Raw genomic sequence first — 22,151 nt, 5'->3', positions numbered from 1 at the left:
TCTTAATGAAACAAGGGAAGAAGGGTCCCTGGTCTTCCAGTCTTGCTTTAGATGAGCTGATTCTAAGGTCATTTGGAGAACTTGATCCTGAATATTGCTTAGCACTGCTTTACACATATCAGCTCCATGTACTGATGACTGATTAGTAATGTTGACTTTTTTTTTTTGAGACTGTGTTCTTTTATGTGATCAGTCAGCATTCCCAAGCAGTTACTAAATAGCCACAGCCATCTAAGTCATCTGTGTTGGGGTTGTCAGAAGGTTGAAAGCCTGGATATTATCACTTGGGTCCATGGGGATATAGGAAACCACACACAGAAGTGAGAAAGTAGTACAGGCATGAAGTAATAACAACACGTGTGGGCTGCAGGGTGGCCTCTGGGTGATTCCCCATGAGTCCCAGCAGGAGCTGATGGCGTGTGTGCAGTGGAAGACGCAGTGCAGGTGGCAGCAATGCCCTCTCCTCCCCGCCCTCCCCCTCCCCCCCCCGCAACTCCACCTCTACTGTGGATTTCCATCCTGAGCAGGATTTACCAGGAGACAAGGTCAAGTGCTGGCCCACTGGTCACAGCCCTTCCCCGCCCTTGCAGGAAGCAGAGGTATTTGTAGTACACTTTTTTTTTTTTTGGAGCTATGTTTAGAATCATTGTAGGTTATGATGTGGCAGCAGCTGTTTGCAGTTCACGCTGCTGCCCCTGCTTATACCAGCATCGTGTGCTAGCAGCTGTGTGTGTGTCACAATGGGAAAAGTTCTCCTTATTTTGTATGTCCTTCTCCATGTCTCTGTATTCTAATGTGTTGATATGTTGAACATACAGGTTTGGGTTCAAACATACAAACATACAGATTCGTGATAAAATTTTCTAACTCTGAGGTCCTGTATAGTAAATTCCTACCACTTTTAGGTTCACCATTATTATGAAGTAGGTATTAGTTCTCCCATTTAGCGGATCAGAGAATGATAAAGCGGCAATGTTTTCAAAGTCATGGAGTGGTAGTAAGAGGTGCATGAGGATGCTGCCCTGGTGGCAGACAGGCTGGATGAGCTGCCCCTGTGCACCGCAGCAGCTGTGTTGTGATTGGAACTGAAATAGCTGTGTTACAGTATCCATTGATTGTCAGATCATCACCAAATGGCTTCTTGTTTTGTTATACTTAGTTGTTCACATATTCATTTCCTCACATTAGGTTTGGTTATTTTTCCCACTTTTCTGGATAATGAATTATTACCTGGAAAGTTTTCTTTGCTTACCAGTAAGAACATTTTCCTCCACTTACCAGCTTCCCAACTCCTACATGTGACTGGCATCTGTACTTACCTGCCAGATCAGAACCCCAGCCTCACTTTCCCAGTGTGGGAGCAGTGCTGTATTGTCACCATCAGAGCATCCTTCTAGCAAAACCACACACGATCACTCACTCTCATTCATTTTAAATCCGATCTTTTTTGATGTAAAAGGAAGTTATATACTTGGTTAAGAATGCAATACAGTTCAAAAATCTGTAAATTTGTAAATTTGTGCAGAGATGTTGTTTGTGGAAGAAGACCCAGGGCAAACCATCCATTTTTTCTGTGTTGTCCACCTAGTTGGTCCAGGTGGGATTTAGTGGTTGACCAATCCTTAGACACTCCAGGATGTGCTCAGGTTTTGTCTACAGAGCCTGTGAGCTCCTCCTCCTCTTCCTCCTCCTCCTCCTCCTTCTCCACCTCCACCACCACCACCACCACCACCACCATACTGGGATTTGAACTCAGTCCCTGTTACTTGCTAGGTAGACTATCTCTGAGCAACATCCCAAGATAAGGTCTTGTTTCCTGCACACCTAGACTACAGTGCAGTCATTTTAGGCTGTCACCATGACAAAGGTGTATTACTCTGGAGCTTTTTTTTTGGGGGGGGGTGGTCATGGGACTTGAACTCTGAGCCTGGGCACTGTCCCTGAGCTATTCTGCTCAATGCTACTGCCCTACCCCTTGAGCCACAGTGCCACTTCCAGTTTTCTAGTGATTAATTAAAGATAAGAGTCTCATGGGGACTTTAGTGCCCAGGCTGGCTTTGAACTGTGATCCTCAGATCTCACCCTCCTGAGTAGCTAGGATTACAGGTGTGAGCCACTGCACTCAGCTTGGAGCTTTTGTTGTGATGGAGTCTCAGGGATTTTACTGCCCAGGGTTGTTTAGAATCACAATTTTTCTAACCTTAGCCTCTCAAAAAGCTAGGATGTTAGATACCTACTGCTATGCCCAACTTTGCATTGAAGTGGAGTTTCAAAACATTCCTACCTGGCTTGGCCTTGAACATGACCCTCTTGATCTCAGGCTTCTAAGTAGTTAGTATTACTGGTGTGAACCATGGTGTCTGGTCACATCAGGATCTTGATATCTGTCTCGTTCCATTATATCCAGAAGCAGTCATTGAAGCTACCTGTATTTATACTTCTTGGATCTGATTCCATGTACTTAGTCATTAATAAAGTCCTTGCGATCAATGCAGTGTAGTCATAATCAAATCAGGGAAAGGAATGCTGGGAATGCTGGGTAACTAAGAAGCAAGGTGGACCATGGTCATCTGCAGTTTCCTCAGCTTGGGTTTGAGGCTGCACTGCTGGCGCCCGTCTTTACCTCCTCTTCATACCTACTTCCTGGAGTTCCTGGTACCCTCGTTTCCTTCCTTGTCCCTGCATTGGCCCTGTCCTTGCCCAGCTAAAGCAAGTATTTCTTTTTCAAATTTATTTTTTTTGCCAGTCCTGGGGCGTGGACTCAGCCTGAGCATCGTTGTCAGGCTTTCTCAAGGCTGACGCTCTACCACTTGAGCCACAGCACCACTTCTAGCTTTTTCTGTATATGTGGTACCGAGGAATCGAACCCCGGTCATCACGCATGCTAGGCAAGCACTCTACTACTAGGCCATGCTCCCAGCCCAAAGCAAGCATTTTCTAGCATAGTGTTTGCACACACTTTTAACCTCACTATTGGGGACGCTGAGCCATCTGTGGCAGGCCTGTTTTTTGTTTTTGTTTTTCCTACATATGACTCCCTTCTTTCCCATGCCACCTTGCTCTTTGGAATCCGCTAACAATTTTTTTCTGACCATTCTTTGGGCTTCTTTGTAGGCTCCTTTCCTTGCTTTTACTTACCAAAAAATGTTCTCTAAGAATTATTCATCCATCCATTGTTTCCATTGATTTATTCTGAGACAGAGCCTTGCTCTGTAGCTCAGGTTGGCCTTGAACTCAGGATCCTCCTGCTTTCAGCCTCCTTAGTGCTAGGTTTACAAGTGTGGGCCCAGCACTTTTAAAAAAATATATTCTTTATGAATATATGGTTTGCTTGCTTCCTACTTACTATTTTTTTTTTGTCCAGTATTTATTGAGCATTTGCTGTTTGCAAGTATCTTGCTTGACTTATGCCCTGGAAAGCAAACAGTGACTAGAAGAGAAATGCGTCTTTCGGAAGCATGCTTTGTTGGCATGCTGACTTCCTTACTCAATCTCCAGGTCAGACCCAACTCCCAGGCTGCAGACTCATGGACACTTGAGTTCTGGAAATCTGCCCCTGGATTTCTCATGAGACCCTAACTTTCTTGTGTATGACTCTGCTGACTTTCACTCCAGCAGGGAATGGGTCCCTGTCCTGCTACACCCTCTATCTCACCTGCATCTAATCACCCATCTCTCACTTCCCCGTCCCCAGAGCCTAAGTGTGATGGAATCTGGACTTATTTCCTAGTGCTGCTCCAGTTCAGGACCTAACCCTCACCTTCCCAGTGTGACATTCAGTCTTGCTTGTGGCTACTTCCCCAGAGAGAATGCATGCCTGTGCATGCTAGCATGCTATAAAAACACTAAGTCTTGGCCAGGAGTTTGGCCTAGTGGTAGAATGCTTGCCTAGCATGAATGAAGACCTGGGTTTGATTCCACGGTACCACATACATAGAAAAAGCCAGAAGTGATGCTGTGCCTCAAGTGGTAGAGCCTTGAGAAAGCCCAAGGACAGTGCTCAGACCCTGGGCTAAATTCCCAGGACTGGCAAAAAAAAAAAAAAAAAAAAAAAAAAACCCAATAAATAAACAGCAACAAAAAAAACCCCAAACCAAAAAACAAAACAAAAAATCCCAAACAAACCACTAAGTCTCTCATCCACCCCTGTGTGGCCCACTCCTGTTCTGGCTCTGCCTCCTTCAGCTTCTTCCTTATTCCCTCCCGCTTTACTTAGGTCATACTGCTTGTGTTTCCTCATATATGGTGGTGTGTATCTGGGAGCAGGTGTTTGGTGCCGTCCCTCCTCCCCACTCCATCCCCATCCACCCTGTAGTCCTTCAGGTACTTTCTGTGCTTACCACCAGGTGAGCAGCCCCTCTGACACACGAGGGATTGATGCTGGTTTGGAGGAAGGAAGGATCTCTTGGGTAGTCTCTGGGTTAGGGACTTCCCCACACTGTTCTGCCCCTTTAATGCTCCCTGGTCTGACCGCCTGCTGGGATTCACTGAACCTAAATGGCCTTGGCCTTGAGACCCAGAGTCTGACTCACTAGGCCAAAAATGAAATTCAGAGTCTGGTTTTGAACTGATTGTGTTTGAGGAAGGTGACTTGTGACTCATAGTGTGGGGTTTACTGCTGTACACTAGTGCTCTTTGGAAACTACCCTACACATTTATCTGCAACCTGTCCTTTCACTTCAGTGAAGGCTTGATCAGGACTTACTGATTCAAGTCTGGAGAAAAGACATTCTTGTATGTTTGCTAATCACCCAGTATCCTTTGCCCTTATTCGTAATGAGTAAACACAAACTGGATGAGATTCACTAGCATGCTAATAACCTATATGTGTAGTAGAATTTTAGATGCTTAGGGTACGAAATTATTTTTTATGTGGTTTACTTCAGCTCCCTCTTAATTGTTGAAACACTCCTAAAAGTTAAAAAGAAGTCCTTTTAAGTAATTTTTTCTTAATATTCTTCTGTGTGTTTGTTGGATTTAGCTTTTGATATTGTCAAAATTAAGCTACTTGTTAAGGCATATGTTAACATGAACTTCTCTGCTTGTAATGAGCAGTAAGTTAATAAGCCTATTTCTTTCTTTCTTCACAGGGCAGTCCAATGGATCCAATGGTGATGAAGAGGCCTCAGTTGTATGGGATGGGCAGTAGCCCCCATTCCCAGCCACAGCAGAGCAGTCCATACCCAGGAGGCTCGTATGGCCCCCCAGGCGCACAGCGGTATCCCCTTGGCATGCAGGGCCGGGCTCCTGGGGCCCTGGGAGCCATGCAGTACCCGCAGCAGCAGGTGGGGCCTTGTTTCCAATAGCTTCAACTATTCCTTCTCCTTCTCCTTCTCCTTCTCTTTCTCCTTCTTCTTCTGGTAGCTTTTTCTTTGTCTTACTATATGCATGAGATTATTGTTGAGGGAATTAGGGGACATTTCAGAGGTTTTCTATTTCAGTTTTCACCCTTTCTTTTAAAGTAGATAAAACACCTGTTTGGTTTTTGAAAGATGGACTGTGTCATTTTTCAGCAGGTTACATAGATCCAAACTCTGAAGAAAATTTGGCACTCCTGTATTTTTGAGGTCAGATAGCATCAGATTAGGAGTTGTAACTATACTACCTTAAGGCAGATTTTTCAAGTCATCAAATGGATTTTTCTTTAAAGCAGTTAGCAACTTTGAAAAATTCTTTTTAGTCTCCCAAACAGGTACTTTTCTTAGATAAAATTTCTTCTGTAACTACTGAAAAGGTATCTGTATTTCACTGAGAATTGGATCTATTGCCTTAGATCTGGGTGATTTTGGGCCAAGAATTTACTCTTTGGCCTTTTTTCTTTTCAGAGTCTGGAAGACTAAGTGTGCATGAATCCTCTATCAGTGGAAACCTAGTCCTTTGCATGCTTGAGTGTTGGTCCTTGTTATATTGGTCCGAGGAAGCATGAAATTTGGAAAAGTCTAAATTAGATTCAGACTTGTCAGGGTATTTGGTTACTTAGGAATTGCCATGCCCGGCTTGGGATCTCCCAGGAGCGTGTAGTGTGTTGCGCTGGTGCTGATGTTCATTTTACTGCCTCTAGTCCAGGCCAGTCTGTAGTGTTGCCCAGTCACCCCAGGTGACAGAGGTAACAGCACTCCTTAGAGCACTCATTTGACCACAAGTCTTTTACAAGGGAAAACAAAGGTGGACAGACGTGATCTCTTTTAGGTAGATGTGGAGAATGGTTTATCATACTTCACACAATACACGTGAACCTTCTTTCTCAGTTTGAGTATTGTTTTTTTTTTTTTTATCTTTAAGACATTGTTTGAAAAGGAGAGAAGCAGCTTATCTTTGAATCCTACCTGTTGATTTCTTGAACTGTGGTACTAATTGTGGAAGATCTTACCTGCAATTATTGAAGATTAGCTGCTCTGAATGCTAGCAGCCAGTTTTATACTTAATTTTATTTTTGGTTTTTCTGCATTAATCCTCTTGATGGGAATACTTTGCTTTCTAGAGTGGAAAATTTTTAGTTGAGGCTGCTGATTGTGAAGACATAATTTGTAATGACAGAACCTCTTTTCTCTGTGTCTTCTTATTGGCCTCCTGCACTCTGCAGTTGATTTGGACTGGGCAGGTAGTTCTTTCTGCTGCTCTGGCTCCAGAAAGGTAGTAAGAAATACCAGGCTGGTGCCTTGGTCTCTACTCTCTTTTCTCAACATGTTACCCTGCAGTGGGATTGAAAAGCAATTTTCAAAGACTGCTATTCAAATTAAGAACCAAATGTTCCTTTATCCCTTCTCAAAATGACTTAAATTCTTGGTGCAAGTTGTAGACATTGTTTCAGTTTGCAGAACAAAAGTGAGAGACAAAGTAGTGTGTAAGATTAAAGGTAAAGGATATACAAAATATATAATCTCACCAGGTGCCAGTGGTTTACATCTGTAATCCTAGGTTCTCAGAAGACTGAAATCTGAGGACTGCAGTTCAAAGCCAGCCTGGTCAGGAAAATGCAAGAGATTCTTATTTCCAATTAGCCACCAAAAAGCTGGCAAAAAAGCTCAGGAATAGTGCCTGGGCTCAGATCAAGCCTTAGCACAAGCATACTTGTGTGTGTATACATACACATACAAATATATAATCTCAATATATTTGTGTATATGTCTGCTTATATACATGTGTGTGTGTGTGTGTGTGTGTGTGTATATATATATATATATATATATATATAATCTCAGTTTTCTTAGCTTCTTGGTTTTATTTAACCCTTGTAACTCTTACGTGTTTGTAACATTTGTTAACTCTAGTGGATTTATATGAAAGAACAAATTGTTCATTAAACATTTCAACATATTTTAAATTAGGATATCAGATAGGTATTTTACTGTTAGCCAAAAAGAGACACTCAGATCTAATAATCAAAAGAAATAGTATATCTGGTAAGAAACTGAAATGCTAGCTGCAGAAATGTGAGCCTTTCATACTGAGTTAATAATAAAGGATGTAAATCTGTATTGCTTTTTCCTCCTTTACTTACAATAAGGCCTTGAAACAAAGTCTTATTTTGAAATTTAAAAGGATGAAAATAATTAAATATATTTTTAAATGTGTATAGTATTTTAAAGGTGACACATACCAAGTCTATGCAAACAGTTCTTAGTAGCTTTGAAATTTAAAAAAAAAACAAAACAATAGTAAGGAATTTGAGTAAATGTTACTAGAGTAGAAGCAGATGTATTTATTTATTTTGCTAGCTTTGGTTTGTATTCTTCAGTATGGGATTCTTCGTGAGTAATCTTATAGATTTTGGAAATTACACATGTGACCATAAACAAGACCCTAGCATCATGGTTGCCTGCTAGCCCTATCTATCTTCTCCCAGTATTAATGTAAGTGGTGGAACGTTGCTGTAGTTGTTCTTCAGGGTAAAAATTGAAAGATAAAATTATGACAGTGACTATTAACTGAGTGACATTACCAGCTAGGCATGACTTTGCTCTGGATAGTTTCCAGAGCTTTCTGTGTTTGGTTTATAAGCCTCTAATGAGCTGCATCCAGTTCATTTACTGTTGCTTGTACATTTCTGCAAAAGATTAAAATTCAGGAATTCAGGTTTATCAATTAAGTTGCTCACTTTACCAGCTGAGTAGTAGTTTGTCTTTGGCTCAGGGTTGCAGTTTGACCCCTGGCTGCCATTCCATTCCTGTGACAGGAACTTTCAAGGAATATCCTATTAGAAAGAAATACAGCACTTATGTGAAATCTAACGTAGATAGTATCTCTGCTCATACTCTGTCTCTTAGAAGGTAACTAGCCACTGTATATTTGATTTTAGAGTTAAGCCTGATGGTTCCTGACTTGTATGGAGATACTTTTATTTTTTAAATACATACTCATGACTAAGTTATTGAAACATGATATGATAATAAAATATTGTTTCAGTTTTCCTTCGCTAGAATTAAATTTGTGGTCTTCACTTGCTGATTGTACCACATCATCAGGCAAATACATGCCTAAGTAGATTAATTTTGCACTGTTCCCTAAAAACTAGTCTATTTAGATTTTTATTGAGTTGAGAGGGAAAATAAATTCTCTCTGCATCTGTAGAGAATGTTCTGCCTCCAGGCTCCTGGAACTCAGACCTGCGATGATTGGAAGTGCATTGGTTTATTTAATCTAACAAAGCTACACATGCCTTAGGTTGCTGAGTTTTTCAGTTATTTATTTGATTCTTAAAGACATCAAGACATACTTTGTTGGCTCAGGGATATGGGTAAGCAAAGGTTTTGTTTCATTTTCTTGTCCTTTGGGATCCTAAATGTATATATAGATCTTTACAACCTTGCTTAAACAAAGATGTTGTTGTTGTTGTTGTTGTTGGTGGTGGTGGTGGTGGTGGTGATGGTTGTAGGGCTTGAATTTGGGGCCTGGACATTGTCCTTGAGCTCTTCAGCTCGAGGCTAGTGCTTTATCACTTGAGCCATGGTGCCACTTCTGGTTTTCTGGTGCTTAATTGGATATAAGAGTCTCATGGACTTTATGCCTGGCTAGCTTTAAACCTCGATCCTCAGATTTCAACCTCCTGAATAGCTAGGATTACAGGTGTGAGCCACCCATGCCTGGCTTAAGATTTTTTTTTTTTTTAAAGCAGAAAATAACACTCAGGAAAGGTAGGATGCAGAAGCTCTTCATGAGCTCTTCAAATGTAGCCTGAGATATTCCTGGGTGATTGGATTGATATTTTAACTATCTTTACCTTTCTATACTGTTTGATAGTGTGGTGCTTGTTGGAATTTATAAAACTGGGGAAAGGTAAAGAAAGCAAAATGAGAGATGCAAGTTCATGAGTGATTTTGTTATAATAAAACTTACAAAGGCTGGGTGCAGTGGCTCACGCCTATAATCTTAACTACTCAGGAAGATGAGATCTGAGGATTGCTGTTCAGAGCCAGCCGGGGCACTAAAGTCCGTGAGACTCTTATCTCCAGTTAACCACCAGAAAACTGGAAGTGGTACTGTGGCTCAAGGGGGAGGGCAGTAGTCTGGAGCTGAAAAGCTCAGACTTTGCCCAGGCTCAGAGTTCAAGCCCTATGACAGACAAAACAGAAAAAAAATTATAAAAACATTTAAGGTTAAAAAAACTGTATTGTGCAAAACTTTTACAACAAAAATGGAATGTGGCCATTGTTTTAAAAGTGATAAGATGAAAAAGGTTTTGATGAAAAGGTGATCCATCTAAACCTATTACTTGAAACTGAAGTAAAAACTGAATTAACCAGCATTATTGCAATGCAGTAAGCATTCCAGTTTGTGCCTTTACTATGCCTTCTATGCCCGTTGATGCCTGCTTCTTGAGTGAAATATTTATTTTAGAACATAAGCATCCTATTTGGTAACATCTTCACAGCCAAGACACTTCTTCCAATGTAAATGTTTATTTTGGTAGCAGATGTTTCTAAAAAGAAGACAAACATTACAATTATTTGTCTAAAATCAATGTTTTCTTTGGTGTTTTTGAAACAGCTGAGCAATTTCCAGGATTTTTATATGTGTTACTTTATATTTTGGTCTGGTTGAGAATTTTTTTCTTTTACATGTTAAAATCATGTTTTGACATTGAATAATATCTGTGAAAAGTAAGGGTGAATAGACAGAACTGTCTGAAGAGTTACAAATTTAATTTTTACATAAAATGTTTATAAAATGTTTGCTATCTCTGGGTGGTTAAAAAAGAATCCAGTAGTCAAAGTGTAACTTTGGTTCTATCTAAAGAGTATATTCCTGTTTTTGAGGGGTGATCTGGAGTTTGGTAGGCAGACGACTGGACGAGGCACACTGAAGATGAAGGGGAGCTTAGAGTCTGTTTTACATTCAGACTCTGAAGTCTTTGATCATTTACACATTTACTCAGAGTGTGCACAAGCAGTCACATATGTGTATGTGAAACAGGACACTTGTGTGATGGCCAAGTTTTTGTGTAATCAGATGTGTGTTATGTATATTAAATATATTTTATGTGTAAAGTTACATTCATGTATATGTGCAACTAAATGAAACAAAAGGGGAGCATTTTAGATGGTAAAATAATGAAGTACTGTGAGATTTCATTAGTTCCAGCATTTTTACACATTCATGTTCTGTTTGGAGAGATTGAGAGCCAAACAGCTTTGCCTGTGCACCTGAAATATTTGGAGTTCTTTCAGCTGATTGTAGATTTGTATAAATAGTAGCCTTTTGTTGGCTATATTTTGTCTTGGTTTCCTCAGTTCTTCAGTGGTGAACATGCAGACATTTAAGGTATACCAACAAAGTACATTTACACCTCATATCTCTGATTCTAGGTAGAGAGCAGGTGCTGCTAGCTTAGATGCCAAAGTTCCCTGATGGAATTTTGTACTAAGAAGATAGTTTTGAAAAGATTTGTAGATATTGTAATTTTATTTGCTCCTTAAAATGTAAATTTCTTGCATAGTTAACTGGTCTTATTACTTTTCTTATTGTAGTTGGACTTAAACATATTTGAAATCTTCTGTATGATATTTTTAGTAGATTTACAGAAGAGATCACACTTTAAGTACATATTTTAAAATCTTTAGCTTTTTTCCTAAAAGAGAGACAAGACCAAATTATACTTGAAAGTTTAATGAGAAAAATGCGAGATGTTCTCTTTTAGTTTGGAAAGTAACTGCTATATCTAGAGGTTTATCGTTATTCATTAGCTTTTTGATGTGGCATTCACATTATTCCTGATATTCCAAAGATGAGATGCAGTGTCTTCCTCACTGGCTTTAGCAGTGAAAGGCAGGAGAGCAGTCATTTGGTGTCATCACTGACCCTAGTCTTCATGACATCCGCTGCATCACTGTACATTTAGGGGAACTCGTGGATGGAAGCTGAGGGACGTTTTCCTCTTACATGCAGTGAAATGGAGAAGGTGAGCAGGTCCAGCATGATGCCACTGATCAGGAGCAGCCTTGGAAGTCAGCCCTGTATAGTATGCTTACTTCCAATTGAAGCCTGCTTGGATGAGTTGAAGTGAAAGCATTGGATACCCGAGTGTATCCACACTGCCTGAGAGACCGTGGGTTTGATTTCCACGTTCTAAGCTGTAGAAGTGGAAATCTTTTGGTTACTAAGTCTCTGTAGAGTTGTGTAGTTTCCCTAGTGTAAAATTTCTCGTCTCATTGTTGTCTCCTGTGTTCCTGCCTCAGTACATGGTAGGCTCCAGCCTTTGGCTGCCTGACTCAGACTCTGATGGTCCTCTTTTTTTTTTAGCCTTTCCTTCTGTTAGGTGGTCCTTGACTTCAAAATGACTCCATACATGGGAATCATCATCACCCATGACTCTCCTCACCCATCACCAAATGGGAATGGTTCCTTCCTGGGCTTCTCTCCTCACCCGTGCTCCACCACAGTGGGTCTATGTTTAGTGACCTTTCAAGGGGTATAGATCAGGCCTAGGACCGCCTCAAGCTCTGCGAATCACCTCTCTTTCCTTCTGCTCTGCTTTCCTCCCTCTGGTGCCTTCCTTAGGACCTTCCTTTCCCTCTGCTAGGAAGGTCCTGGGCCTGTGTGTGGCAGGACTCTCTCTTCTCTGAGAGACCTGATGGGAGTGAAATTGCACATCTTCTTCCTCTTTGCTGTGTGTGGGCAGCGACCCGAATGAATGCACTTGTCTTTATTGTCTGATGCTCCTCTTAGAACACAAGCTGTGGGACCTTCGGGATTTTATTTTGCTCCAGTTATATGACAGTCATCTAAAACAGACAGGCATGGCACTTTACAAGCACTTTCAAAGACATGAATGAGAGAATTTGCAGAATTGTAGATTGTGGCCAGTAAAGTTCACCAAGCCCACTGCCAGAATGTCCACTTTTTACCAGCATGTTGGCACTCTGGCTAGCTGGGAGGTGTGCTGCTCACCAGGGCTCTGGTGCCCCTGGCACCAATACGAAGCCTTTTGGTGACCATGAGGCTGCATTTCTAATTCTGTCTGAGATTCCTCCGGAAACGTTGACGCCGGGGAGTCTGTGCTAGCAGAATGGGTTGTCTTGCTTCAGGGTTGGTGATGTCAGTGGCTCATGTTTCTTTTCTGTGTATACTTCCATCAAGCGCACTGGAGACGTGCTGCTTCACTTATGCACTTAGCATTGGTCACATTTCTACAAGTTCCTCGTGTAGCAAGTGCAGTACATTAAATGGGGGTGGGCAGCAGAGCTGGGAGAAAGGTTGAATTGGGTTCGGCTCACATGTCTTCATCCTAGCCCTGGACATCGTCAGGAAGTTACCAGTGAACTTCTAGAACAGTTCTGAATCGCGTTAGGCAGCTTAGACCTCAGTGCCTTAGAGAAGAAAGTTCCTTGGGGTGGAGGCATAGTTCCATGTATGGTGGGAGAATGGGGCTGGAAAGTGGGCTTTCAAGCCATCTTGGTGAGAGAAAAGTTTACATTCGTGCTCACCCAGGAATTGAAGTAAAGGTTCTCTGTCAAGAGAACCTCCAGTGGCGTTTTAGGGATAGGGTGAATCTATCATTCTTATCAGACATTTTCACATGTTTTATGGGGCCAGAAAAAAGCTGGAAGTGGTGCTGTGGCTCAAGTGGCAGAGCGCTAGCCTTGAGCAAAATAAGCTTAGGGACAGTGCCCAGGCTCTGAGTTCAAGCCCCAGGGCTGCCAAAAAACAAGAACAAAAACAGAAACAACAAAAAAAAGCAAGTATGGGATGTTGTATGTCACTGTAGGTGTTGTCATTGTCACCACAAACATCATAGTCACCATCATGTTGTCTCCCCTAGGCCAAATTTCATATTTGTAAATAAGAGGCAGTGTCACTAAAGGGTGTAGTAATAACCTCTGTCATGTATTCTTTAATCCTTGGATGCTTCTTTCTGTCTCCCTTTTCTGAATAATAACAGCAGCTGGGCTTTGTCAAGAGTTCGCTCTGTGTTGGGCCCTGTGCGAGCTGGATTGACCCTTTTGGTCCTCATGCTGGCCTTCAGAGATGGGTATGGATATCTTCCAACCTTACAAATGAGAAACCTGAGGGAGGTGAGGTTAAGCAGGCTGCCCAAATTCATACACTTGCCTTGTGATAGAGCTGGGATTTCAGATCTGAGTCCATGCCAGCACCAGTTTACTAGCGTGGCAGAATTAGAATGCTTTTCAACACAGGGAGGAACATTTATTTGAGTTTCAGAATAACAGAACTGATCATAATTGAAGCATCTTCTTTGACACTGAGCATTAATCTCATGAAAAAGTCCTTTGTCACTTTTGACATGTTGAAAATTGAATGTTGTCTACACTAGGGAGGATTTAAAAAATGTTCTTTTATTTATCTTCATTTATTATTTATCATAGGATAGTGTGAAACACACATTCTTCCTTCCTGAGCCTTGGAAATGCTGAGATTACAGGTGTGAGCTACCATGCCTGGCCCTAGGTTAAATTTTAAAAGACATCCACACTGTTTTCTGTAACAGAGTGCTACCATTTTACATGAGAAACATAGAATTTCAACATTGGACTTTTGTTTCCGCAGATCCATATTAACTGCCAAGGCAACTAGCAGAACCTTTTCCACTTATCATTGCATATGTTTCTCACCAAGTATCTCAGGGAAGCAGCGCCACTTCCTTTGCTGGTAGGGAAGTGGATTTCAAAGCGGGCTAGTCTACAGTCAACGCAAAGAGAAAGTAGAGAATCCTGCCTCTTGGAGATGCTCTGACCAAGGGCTTTTCCAGTGTGTGACGCACACAAGATGACACTGGATCACTTAGCCTTTATGCCTGCCATATGCTCTGGGTATGTTGTGCACCTAGGGCCCCCCCCCCCACTTCTTTGTCAGTTATGGGGCTTGAACTCTGGGCCTGGGCGCTGTCCCTGAGCTCTTCAGTTCAAGGCTACCACCCTACCCATGGATCCACAGACCCACTTCTGGTTTTCTAGTGGTCAATTGGAGATCCGAATCTCTCAGACTTTAGTGCCTGGACTGGCTCTGAACTGTGATTCTCAGATCTCAGCCTCCTGAGTAGCTAGGATTACAGGCGTGAGCCACTGTGCCTGTCTTTATGAACAGAGTGCCTGGCCCTCTGTCATCAGTTTCATATCGGATTGTCTTCGTGGTAGTCACTGTTCTGTGCTTACCTTCTGATCATGGCAAGTGGCATTTGGATGGTAAAATACACTTACTTTAGCTAAAGTGATTTTCTTGTTTGTTAGTGCTGGGGCTTGAACTCAGGGCCTGGGCACTGTCCTTGGACACATTTTGCTCGAGGCTAGTGCCCTGCCACTGGAGCTGCAGCACCGCTTCCAACGTTTTCTGTGTGTGAATCAAACCCAGGGCTTTGTGCATGCTGGGTTAGCACTCTACCACTAGGCCAAACTCCCAGCCTTAAAGTGATTTCTTTTGGAGAAAACCAGTTCATTCATCTGGTAAATTGAGTACACCTGGAAGTTGCTTCATCACAAGAAGGAGTAGAAAGTGGCTTCCTGGAAGAGGAAACTTCACTCACTCTGGGGAGAGCAGAGGATACTTTTCAAAATCAATTATGTTTCCATTCTTGTGAATTTTATAGATGTTTACTTTTTATATTTTCAGTATTTTCAGGGTTATTAGAATAGAATCAAATGTGCCCCTCTTCCTCCTTTCTCCTAGTCTCCAAATCTTTCTTACATTTTTGACAACTTGTAAGGTTCCTGTCAGTCAGTTCCGAGGGTAACAGGGCTGATACTTAAAGGGTGGCTGTGTGTGTGTGTGTGTGTGTGTGTGTGTGTGTGTGTGTGTGTGTGTGTATGTGTGTACATGCATGCCTGTAAGTACTCACATCCACACCCATTTTGCCATTATTTTGACTTTAATTCAGGGCCTAAGCGTATTTGCTCAAGGCTAACATTCTGCCACTTGAGCCACAGCTTCACTTCCAGCTTTTCGGAGGTAAATTGGAGATAAGAGTTTCACAGACATTGCTTCTCTGCTGGCTTTGAATTGATCCTTGGATTTTAGCCTCCTGGAATAGGTAGGATTACAGGGAGCCATGGGTCCTAGCTTAAAAATTTTTTAAAGAGAAACTATGGTTTTGAGTGTAGCTCAGTAGTAGAGTGTTTGTGTAATATGTACACGGTCCCGAGTATGATCTCCAGCACCACCAAAAATGAAATAAAGGTGGATATTATTTCATTATATTTAGTAAGGCCTTTGCTTCAGCCCTAATTTTATTTAATAATAATACTTTTTTTTTTTTTTTTTGGCCAGTCCTGGGCTTGAGCTCAGGGCCTGAGCACTGTCCTTGGACTTTCTCAAGGCTAGAGCTCTACCACTTGAGCCTCAGCACCACTTCCGGCTTTTTTCTATGTATGTGGTACCAAGGAATCGAACCCGGGTCTTCATGCATGCTAGGCAAGCACTCTACCACTAGGCCACACTCCCGGCCCTAATAATAATACCTTTAATAATAACAACAATAATCAGTAGCAGCAGAGGAAAATCTGTCTCAGTCTAATCAGAGCCAGCACTTAGGCTTTCAGAGTAGAGACATCTCCATTTATGGAGTTGGGGTCAGAAATGTAATATACTACCTGTGAACATTGTTTTAATAAGTACCTTTTAAAAAACAGTGAACGACTTTTCTATTGCTTCATTTTTTTTTTACCTCAGAAATGTGCTAATCTGAGCATGTAGCGTCACTTCTGTAGCATTTAATAGATACAGAATTCATGTTTTGCAGTGTAGTCTTTAGTGATCATGAGTTTTGTTTTTAACAGGAACTACCAAAAATTAAAGAAATGCTGAGACAATAGAATCAGTTTTCTGGTGGTTGAAGGGTGATATGGACATTTGTTTTAAGATTTCTGAATTTTGAGTAAAAACGTACTTCTATGCTATATATTTGTTTCCCTTTCCTGTTTTGTCTTTTCGCATAAGCTTTTGGTTAAATCTTTGGTCACTGCTCAAATTGCTAGGGCTCGATAAAATTATTACCTGTAATAGAGTTATGACTTAAGAATGCATTTCTCTAATGTAGTTTTTCTTGTCCTAGAATCAGTGGTTGGCTTGTTGCCTTGTGTGAATGCTCATCACCGGCCATCCTGCAGCTCAGATGCAGCTGCACAGCTCCTCTCTGTGGGGACCAATCAGTTGACTATGTTGATCGTGAATGATCATCATTTTTTGAACAGCCTTCGTTTAAAAGTTCTGCCTCCACAATTGAGAACTCCCAAGTCCATTTACCAGACAGACTCTTAGGGTGAGAATGAATCCAGTTTGCTTAATTTCCCTGTTAGATTCTCCACCCAGCAGAGTTTGGTTTGGAAGAAAGCATTGTGCATGTTGTTTGTCTTTGATTTCCTGGGCGGAGCTCACATCTTTCCTTCTCTCCCTGCCCATTACTGCGTGTGTGGCCACATGGGGAAGGAAGCACCACCTTCTTAGAAGTACTCTGGTCTCTTAGTGCCGTGTCTTCTGTCTGCATAGTCTCTTATTCCCTGTGGCTTGTGTGAGCAGTGCATGAGAGACAAGTGTCCCCATGTGCCAGGCCGGCCTTCACAGTTTATTGGCAGTTTATTGGCGTAATATGGAATTTGAAATTGGGTGTCGTTTTCTCTGAATGCTGTATTGTCTCCCACTCTCTGTTCCAGTGCTTCTGGGACAAGCTCATTACTTTATCCTCTGTGTATCACACTCTTCCCCTTTCTGGGGACTTTTAATGCTTTTTATTTTCCTGATTCCTAAAATGTTGATGAGGCTTTGAGTTGGTATTTTTATATTCCTTTTACTAGAACAGTGTGTTAAACTCAGTTTTTCAGGGTGGGGGGAGTGGACTGGTAATTTCCCTATCTTATTTTCTCAGATATTCTTTGTTCTCATGTTTGAAACTCATTATTTTTATGTTATAAATCCTGGTTGAACCTCTCCCCCCTTTTCCTTCCCTCTCTTTCTTTTCCTTTCATCCTAATGGGGTTTAGACTCAGAGCTTTGCACTTCCTGTGCTAGTGCTCTACCAGTTAAATCATATCTCTAGTTCTTTTTGCTTTAATTATTTTTCATATAAAGTCTTAGGCTTTTTGCCTGGGGCTTCCCAGACAACTGGGATTATAGGCATGAACCGTCACACCAAGCTTGATGTTTGAGTTTGGCTGTTGCTAATTTTTTCCCCTCCTTCTTTCCCTCCCTCATCCCTCCCTCCCTCCCTCCCTCCCTCCCTCCCTCCCTCCCTCCCTCCCTTTCTCCCTTCCTTCTTCCCTTCCTTCCTTCCTTCCTCCCTTCCTTCCTTCCTTCCTTCCTTCCTTCCTTCCTTCCTTCCTTCCTTCCTTCCTTCCTTCCTTCCTTCCTTCCTTCCTTCCTTCCTTCCTTCCTCAAACTGTGATACCATTCCACTTTCAAAGTATCCGGGATTAACTTTTGTTTTTAAAGACCTTTTTTTTTTTTACCCTTTTCATCTGTTTAACATCTTTTGTTCTGTACTTTTAAGCATATATTGTTAGTTTTTCAGTTATTCTGGTGTTCCATTTCTTGTTTTCAGTTTTATTGATGGTCTATAAACTCGTTTACCAAAAGCTTCCTTATTTTGCTGAGAGGGCAATATTGGGGTCTGAACCCAGGTCCTCATGCTTGATAGACTTGAACAAGTGCTCTATCACTTGAGCCACAGCCACAGCTATGTCTCTTCTCTATTTTGGAGATGGAATCCAGTGTGCTTTTCTCCCCTGGCTGAATTCAAACCTCCATCCTCTATATCTCTCAGCCTCCTATCTGAGATTTATAGGTATTAGTCAGTGGTACACAGTCCAAAGGTTTCCTTTTTTATTCCATTTTATTTCATTGACCTGGCAATTTATCTTGAAGAAAGTTTTCGGGTTTGGGGGGGCCAACCTGGGGGCTTGAATTCAGGGCTGGCTAGGGTGTTGGTCCCTAAGTTCAGTGCTAGTTAGTACTATACCATTTGAGCCATAGCTCTACTTCCAGTTTTGATTTTTTTTTTTTTTGTGGGAGTGGTAGGTGGATGGTAATTGGGGTTAATTGGACAGAGTTTCTGATTGAGCTGACTTTGAACTACAGTCCTCATATCTCAGCCTCCTGTGTATTAGGATTATAGGTATGAGTTACTAGTACCTGGCTAGTTTTAGAATTAAAATTTTTTTTTTCCTGTAATGTTCTTAATCTATGTCTTTAATTGTAACTGTCCCTTCTGCTGGAGGCTTTTTATTATTTTTATTTTTTGTGGGTCATAGGGCCTGGGTACTGTCTCTGAGCTCTTTAGCTCAAGGCTACCACACTACCCTTGAGCCAGGCCCCACTTCCCATTTTCTAGAGGTTAATTGAAGATAAGAGTGTCAAGCCATCTTGTGCCCTGGCTGGTTTTGAATGTTGATCCTCAGATATCAGCCTCCTGAGTAGCTAGGATGACAGGTGAGAGCCACAGCACCTGGCTATTGTGCAATGTGTGCCCTGCCATCGTTTGCCTTTCTCTTCAGGTGTACTGCACGGCTCTAGGGCTGATTGAAAGGGCTGTGTTTCTAGGTGGACCTATGCCTGACAGATAAGATGATGGAGAAAGAGCCTGGATCATTTTGTTGGAGTTTGTTCACTATTAGTTGCTGGTAGCTCCTCCGTGGAGTCTCCTCATTTGCTTTGGAGATCTGGAGGCTGAATGGTAGTGACCTGTCACATGTGCATGTTTTAATTTAACACCCCCTTTCCATGGCCTTTCCTCCTACTGGCCTCTCCAGATGGTTCTCTCCCAACTTCTGACAGGATTGGGGTGAGGACTGGGAAAGAAACTCGAATTACTATTTGCAAATTTTTTATCATGCCTCCTGCCACCTTCTGATTTGTGAGTCTTTGGGGTTCATCGCTTTAATTAGCTTGCTTCTTATCCTCTCACCTAGAACAAATTAAAACTTTAATTATCACTTGTCTATCTGCTTTTCACTTTCCAAAAAAAATCTTGACCTCTTATCTCTGATCATCTTTGTGTTTTCTTTGTCCTTGTAGATGTGTACTTTAAAACATTAAAAAAATTACTTTTTACTGTCATTTGAATGGTGCTCCATGACAGAGGAGAGAGAAGTATTCATCTGTATACCAGGAATCTCTGAACATTTTTAAGAAAGCAGTCTTCTGAGCAACCCATTGTCCACATATTTGGATTTTACAGTGTGTTATCTGAAATGTGCTAGAGTTTTCGGTTGCTCAAGAAATTGGTAGGCTAAGAATAAACCTATGAATAAAGGAACTGGCACTCCTGGAGTTCCTCTGGTTGGCAGGGGCCTGCCTGGCCTGAGTTGCTGTGTGAGGTCCAGTGACCTTTGTTTAGGTTAGCCAGGAAAGACTCATAGAACTCAGGAAGTGTGTGCCTAGAGAATGATCTTCCTGCTGGGCCATGGCAGTGCTGAGGCCACTGGGCTGCCTTAGTACCTAGAGGAGTGTGGTGCAGGGGACCTGAGAGGCGGGATGGGATGGTAGGTGGGCAGAACTAGTGTTCTGAGGAAGTCCTCGTGCTGTAGATATTTTAGCACCCCCGAGTGTGGATGCAACCTACAATTTAGTAATGCACATCAATATCAGTCCACAATCTACAAATGCACATCTGCTCATCAATATCAATCTTGCACCATTTTTTGAGAGGAAAGAAGGAAGGACACATTAAGTAGGATATTTGAAGCTTATATTTAGGGGAAATTGCCTGGCTGTGGACTCACGGCCTGTGCAGGTTATGCGCCTACTGATAGTTTTCCAAATGCAGAAAGCAGTGGAGCGTATCCCACCTCTGTGTAGAATGAAAGAGCAAAGGAGGGCAGGCCTGGGCTGTCTTGATTGAAACCATCTCCCACTCAGTCCCTGTCCTCCTGGGACACTCAAATGTGCCTCTAAAACTGACACAGAGAGGTTGCCAAGCCTCAGTCCTCAGAAAAGATGACCTGGTATTCACTTAAGGCAGAACATTTTACTAATGCCTGTAGAAATGTAATTTTTAGCAGTAAAGGGTTGAAGTAAAAAATAACCTTCTGAAGAATACTTATTAACTTAGAAAATTAAGTTAACTACATCACCATAATCCTTTAGCTCTCCAGTATTCAGTTGCAATGTTGTTGTGTTGAGTTTTCTCTACAGGAACAGTTTCATGGTATCTGTATGTGGGGCCCAGTGCCAAGACCAGTATGAAGCTGAAAATGCCAGCAGCAGACTGTTAAGAGTAATTATTACAAAAGTCAAGTTTTAGCCTTGTGAGTCCGGAATAAGGAGTAAGAGTCCGGTCACTCACCTCGCTCTTTATATGACTGTACATCTGGCCATTGGAACAAGCAAACACTTTAAACATCTACTATCTACCTTCCTCCTGAGATCTCAGTATTTTCTCGTAGGGCTTCCTCACTGCTACAGCTTCCACCCATCGGTGAGGAGGTGTCCTGGAAACAGGAATCTTAACTGTGGACACCATCCTGCCTGGAGAGTGGTTTGGCCTCCCTTTGGGGCCCTGGTGCTGGCCTGATCAGCCCCCCTCTTACATTAAAAATACCAGGTGTGTGGTCTTGCCAGCTGGCCTGAGCCCAGGCTTTTTATAACCTGGTCTGGCCTGGGACTGGAGCTCAGTGCAGCAGGGGCTCAGGGCTCCTGTGGCTGGGTAGGCAGAACGTAGGGAGGGCGTGGCCTGAGCTTTGTCATCATAAATATCCAGAAGTCTCTAAGGCCCACTCTTCACTCGTTGCTGTTGGTAAGGTATTTGTTAGAATAACCAAGGAGAGACAACTTTTAAGTAAAAAAAATCCCTTTAGTTTTGAAGCCTGTTGTACCATCTGCTAGGGAGAAACTTCTCTGCCTAATGACTTATACTTTAATTGAGTACCAGGTTCTTGGGCATATTTATTAAATGTCAGCAATTTGAGGACATTTAGTCTACATTTTTGGTCTTCTGTGTCCAGTGGTATTTTTCTTAAATCATGTCCAGAATTTCCTTGGGATTAATGTGTGCTATTTTTTTTTTTATCCTGAATCATTGCTTAGATTCTCTGAAGGCATTCATCTGTTGCCATAATTCTTCCCCCTCCCCTTAATATTACCTATAAAAACATTTCCACCTCTTTCTCTCCTTATCCTGTTCCTTGAATACTGTATTGTCTTTGAAACCCAAAGGGTTAGAGCCAGTGACACACATTTGTTTTGTTAGTAGACATTGGTAATGACTTTGCTAAAGTGAGAAATGTTACAGAATTTTCATTACAAATAAATACCAAGCCGTAGCTTGCAGTCGGTCAGGAAGTGTATCTACTACTAAGATTTAACAATATTAAACAGCAGACTGTCAGTTAATTCACAGAGACATTTATGTGATTGAAAAGATTTGAGCTATTCCTCTTGTGTGAGCTGTTTCTCTCTGTCTGGAAGAATAATTACAATTATTTTCTCCTTCCTTTTCAACACTTCTTAAGAAGAAAAAAATTTTTTTAATAAGAGACAAATACTTGATTTTTGTGTGTGGACTTTTAGGGAAAAGGTGTGTGTGTGTGCGTGTGCGCGTGTGCGTGTGCGCGTGTGCGTGTGTGTGTGTGTGTGTATGTGTGTATGGGGAGATCCTGGGGCTTGAACTCAGGGCCTAGCACTATCCCTGAGCTCTTTTGATCAAGACTAGTATTCTATCCCTTACAGCAATAGCTCCTCATCTGGTTTTGAGTAGTTAATTGGAGATAAAA

The 22,151-nt window shown here is 41.8% G+C and overlaps 1 protein-coding gene and 1 long non-coding RNA gene across 5 annotated transcripts in view; one reads left to right on the top strand and one right to left on the bottom strand.

The window, feature by feature from the left end:
- Arid1b (AT-rich interaction domain 1B) overlaps window positions 1-22,151 on the top strand; it is a 323,358-nt gene that overhangs the window by 39,197 nt on the left and 262,010 nt on the right. For all 4 annotated transcript variants that reach the window (XM_090337918.1, XM_090337916.1, XM_090337917.1 and 1 more), the window contains exon 2: window positions 5,091-5,285. In XM_090337918.1, the coding sequence (XP_090194044.1) occupies window positions 5,091-5,285 (195 nt within the window). The remainder of the gene's footprint in view (window positions 1-5,090; window positions 5,286-22,151) is intronic.
- Window positions 8,113-22,151, bottom strand: part of LOC150059499 (uncharacterized) — a 55,661-nt gene continuing 41,622 nt past the window's right edge. The window contains exon 3 of the long non-coding RNA XR_016536455.1: window positions 8,113-8,194. This is a non-coding gene — a long non-coding RNA (uncharacterized LOC150059499). The remainder of the gene's footprint in view (window positions 8,195-22,151) is intronic.

The sequence above is a fragment of the Megascapheus bottae genome, chromosome 8 (assembly GCF_031878675.1).
Source record: "Megascapheus bottae isolate mThoBot1 chromosome 8, mThoBot2.hap1, whole genome shotgun sequence".
Lineage (NCBI taxonomy): Eukaryota > Metazoa > Chordata > Mammalia > Rodentia > Geomyidae > Megascapheus > Megascapheus bottae.
The sequence above is the reverse complement of the archived record's forward strand: the minus strand, read 5'-3'. Positions and strand labels throughout refer to the sequence as shown.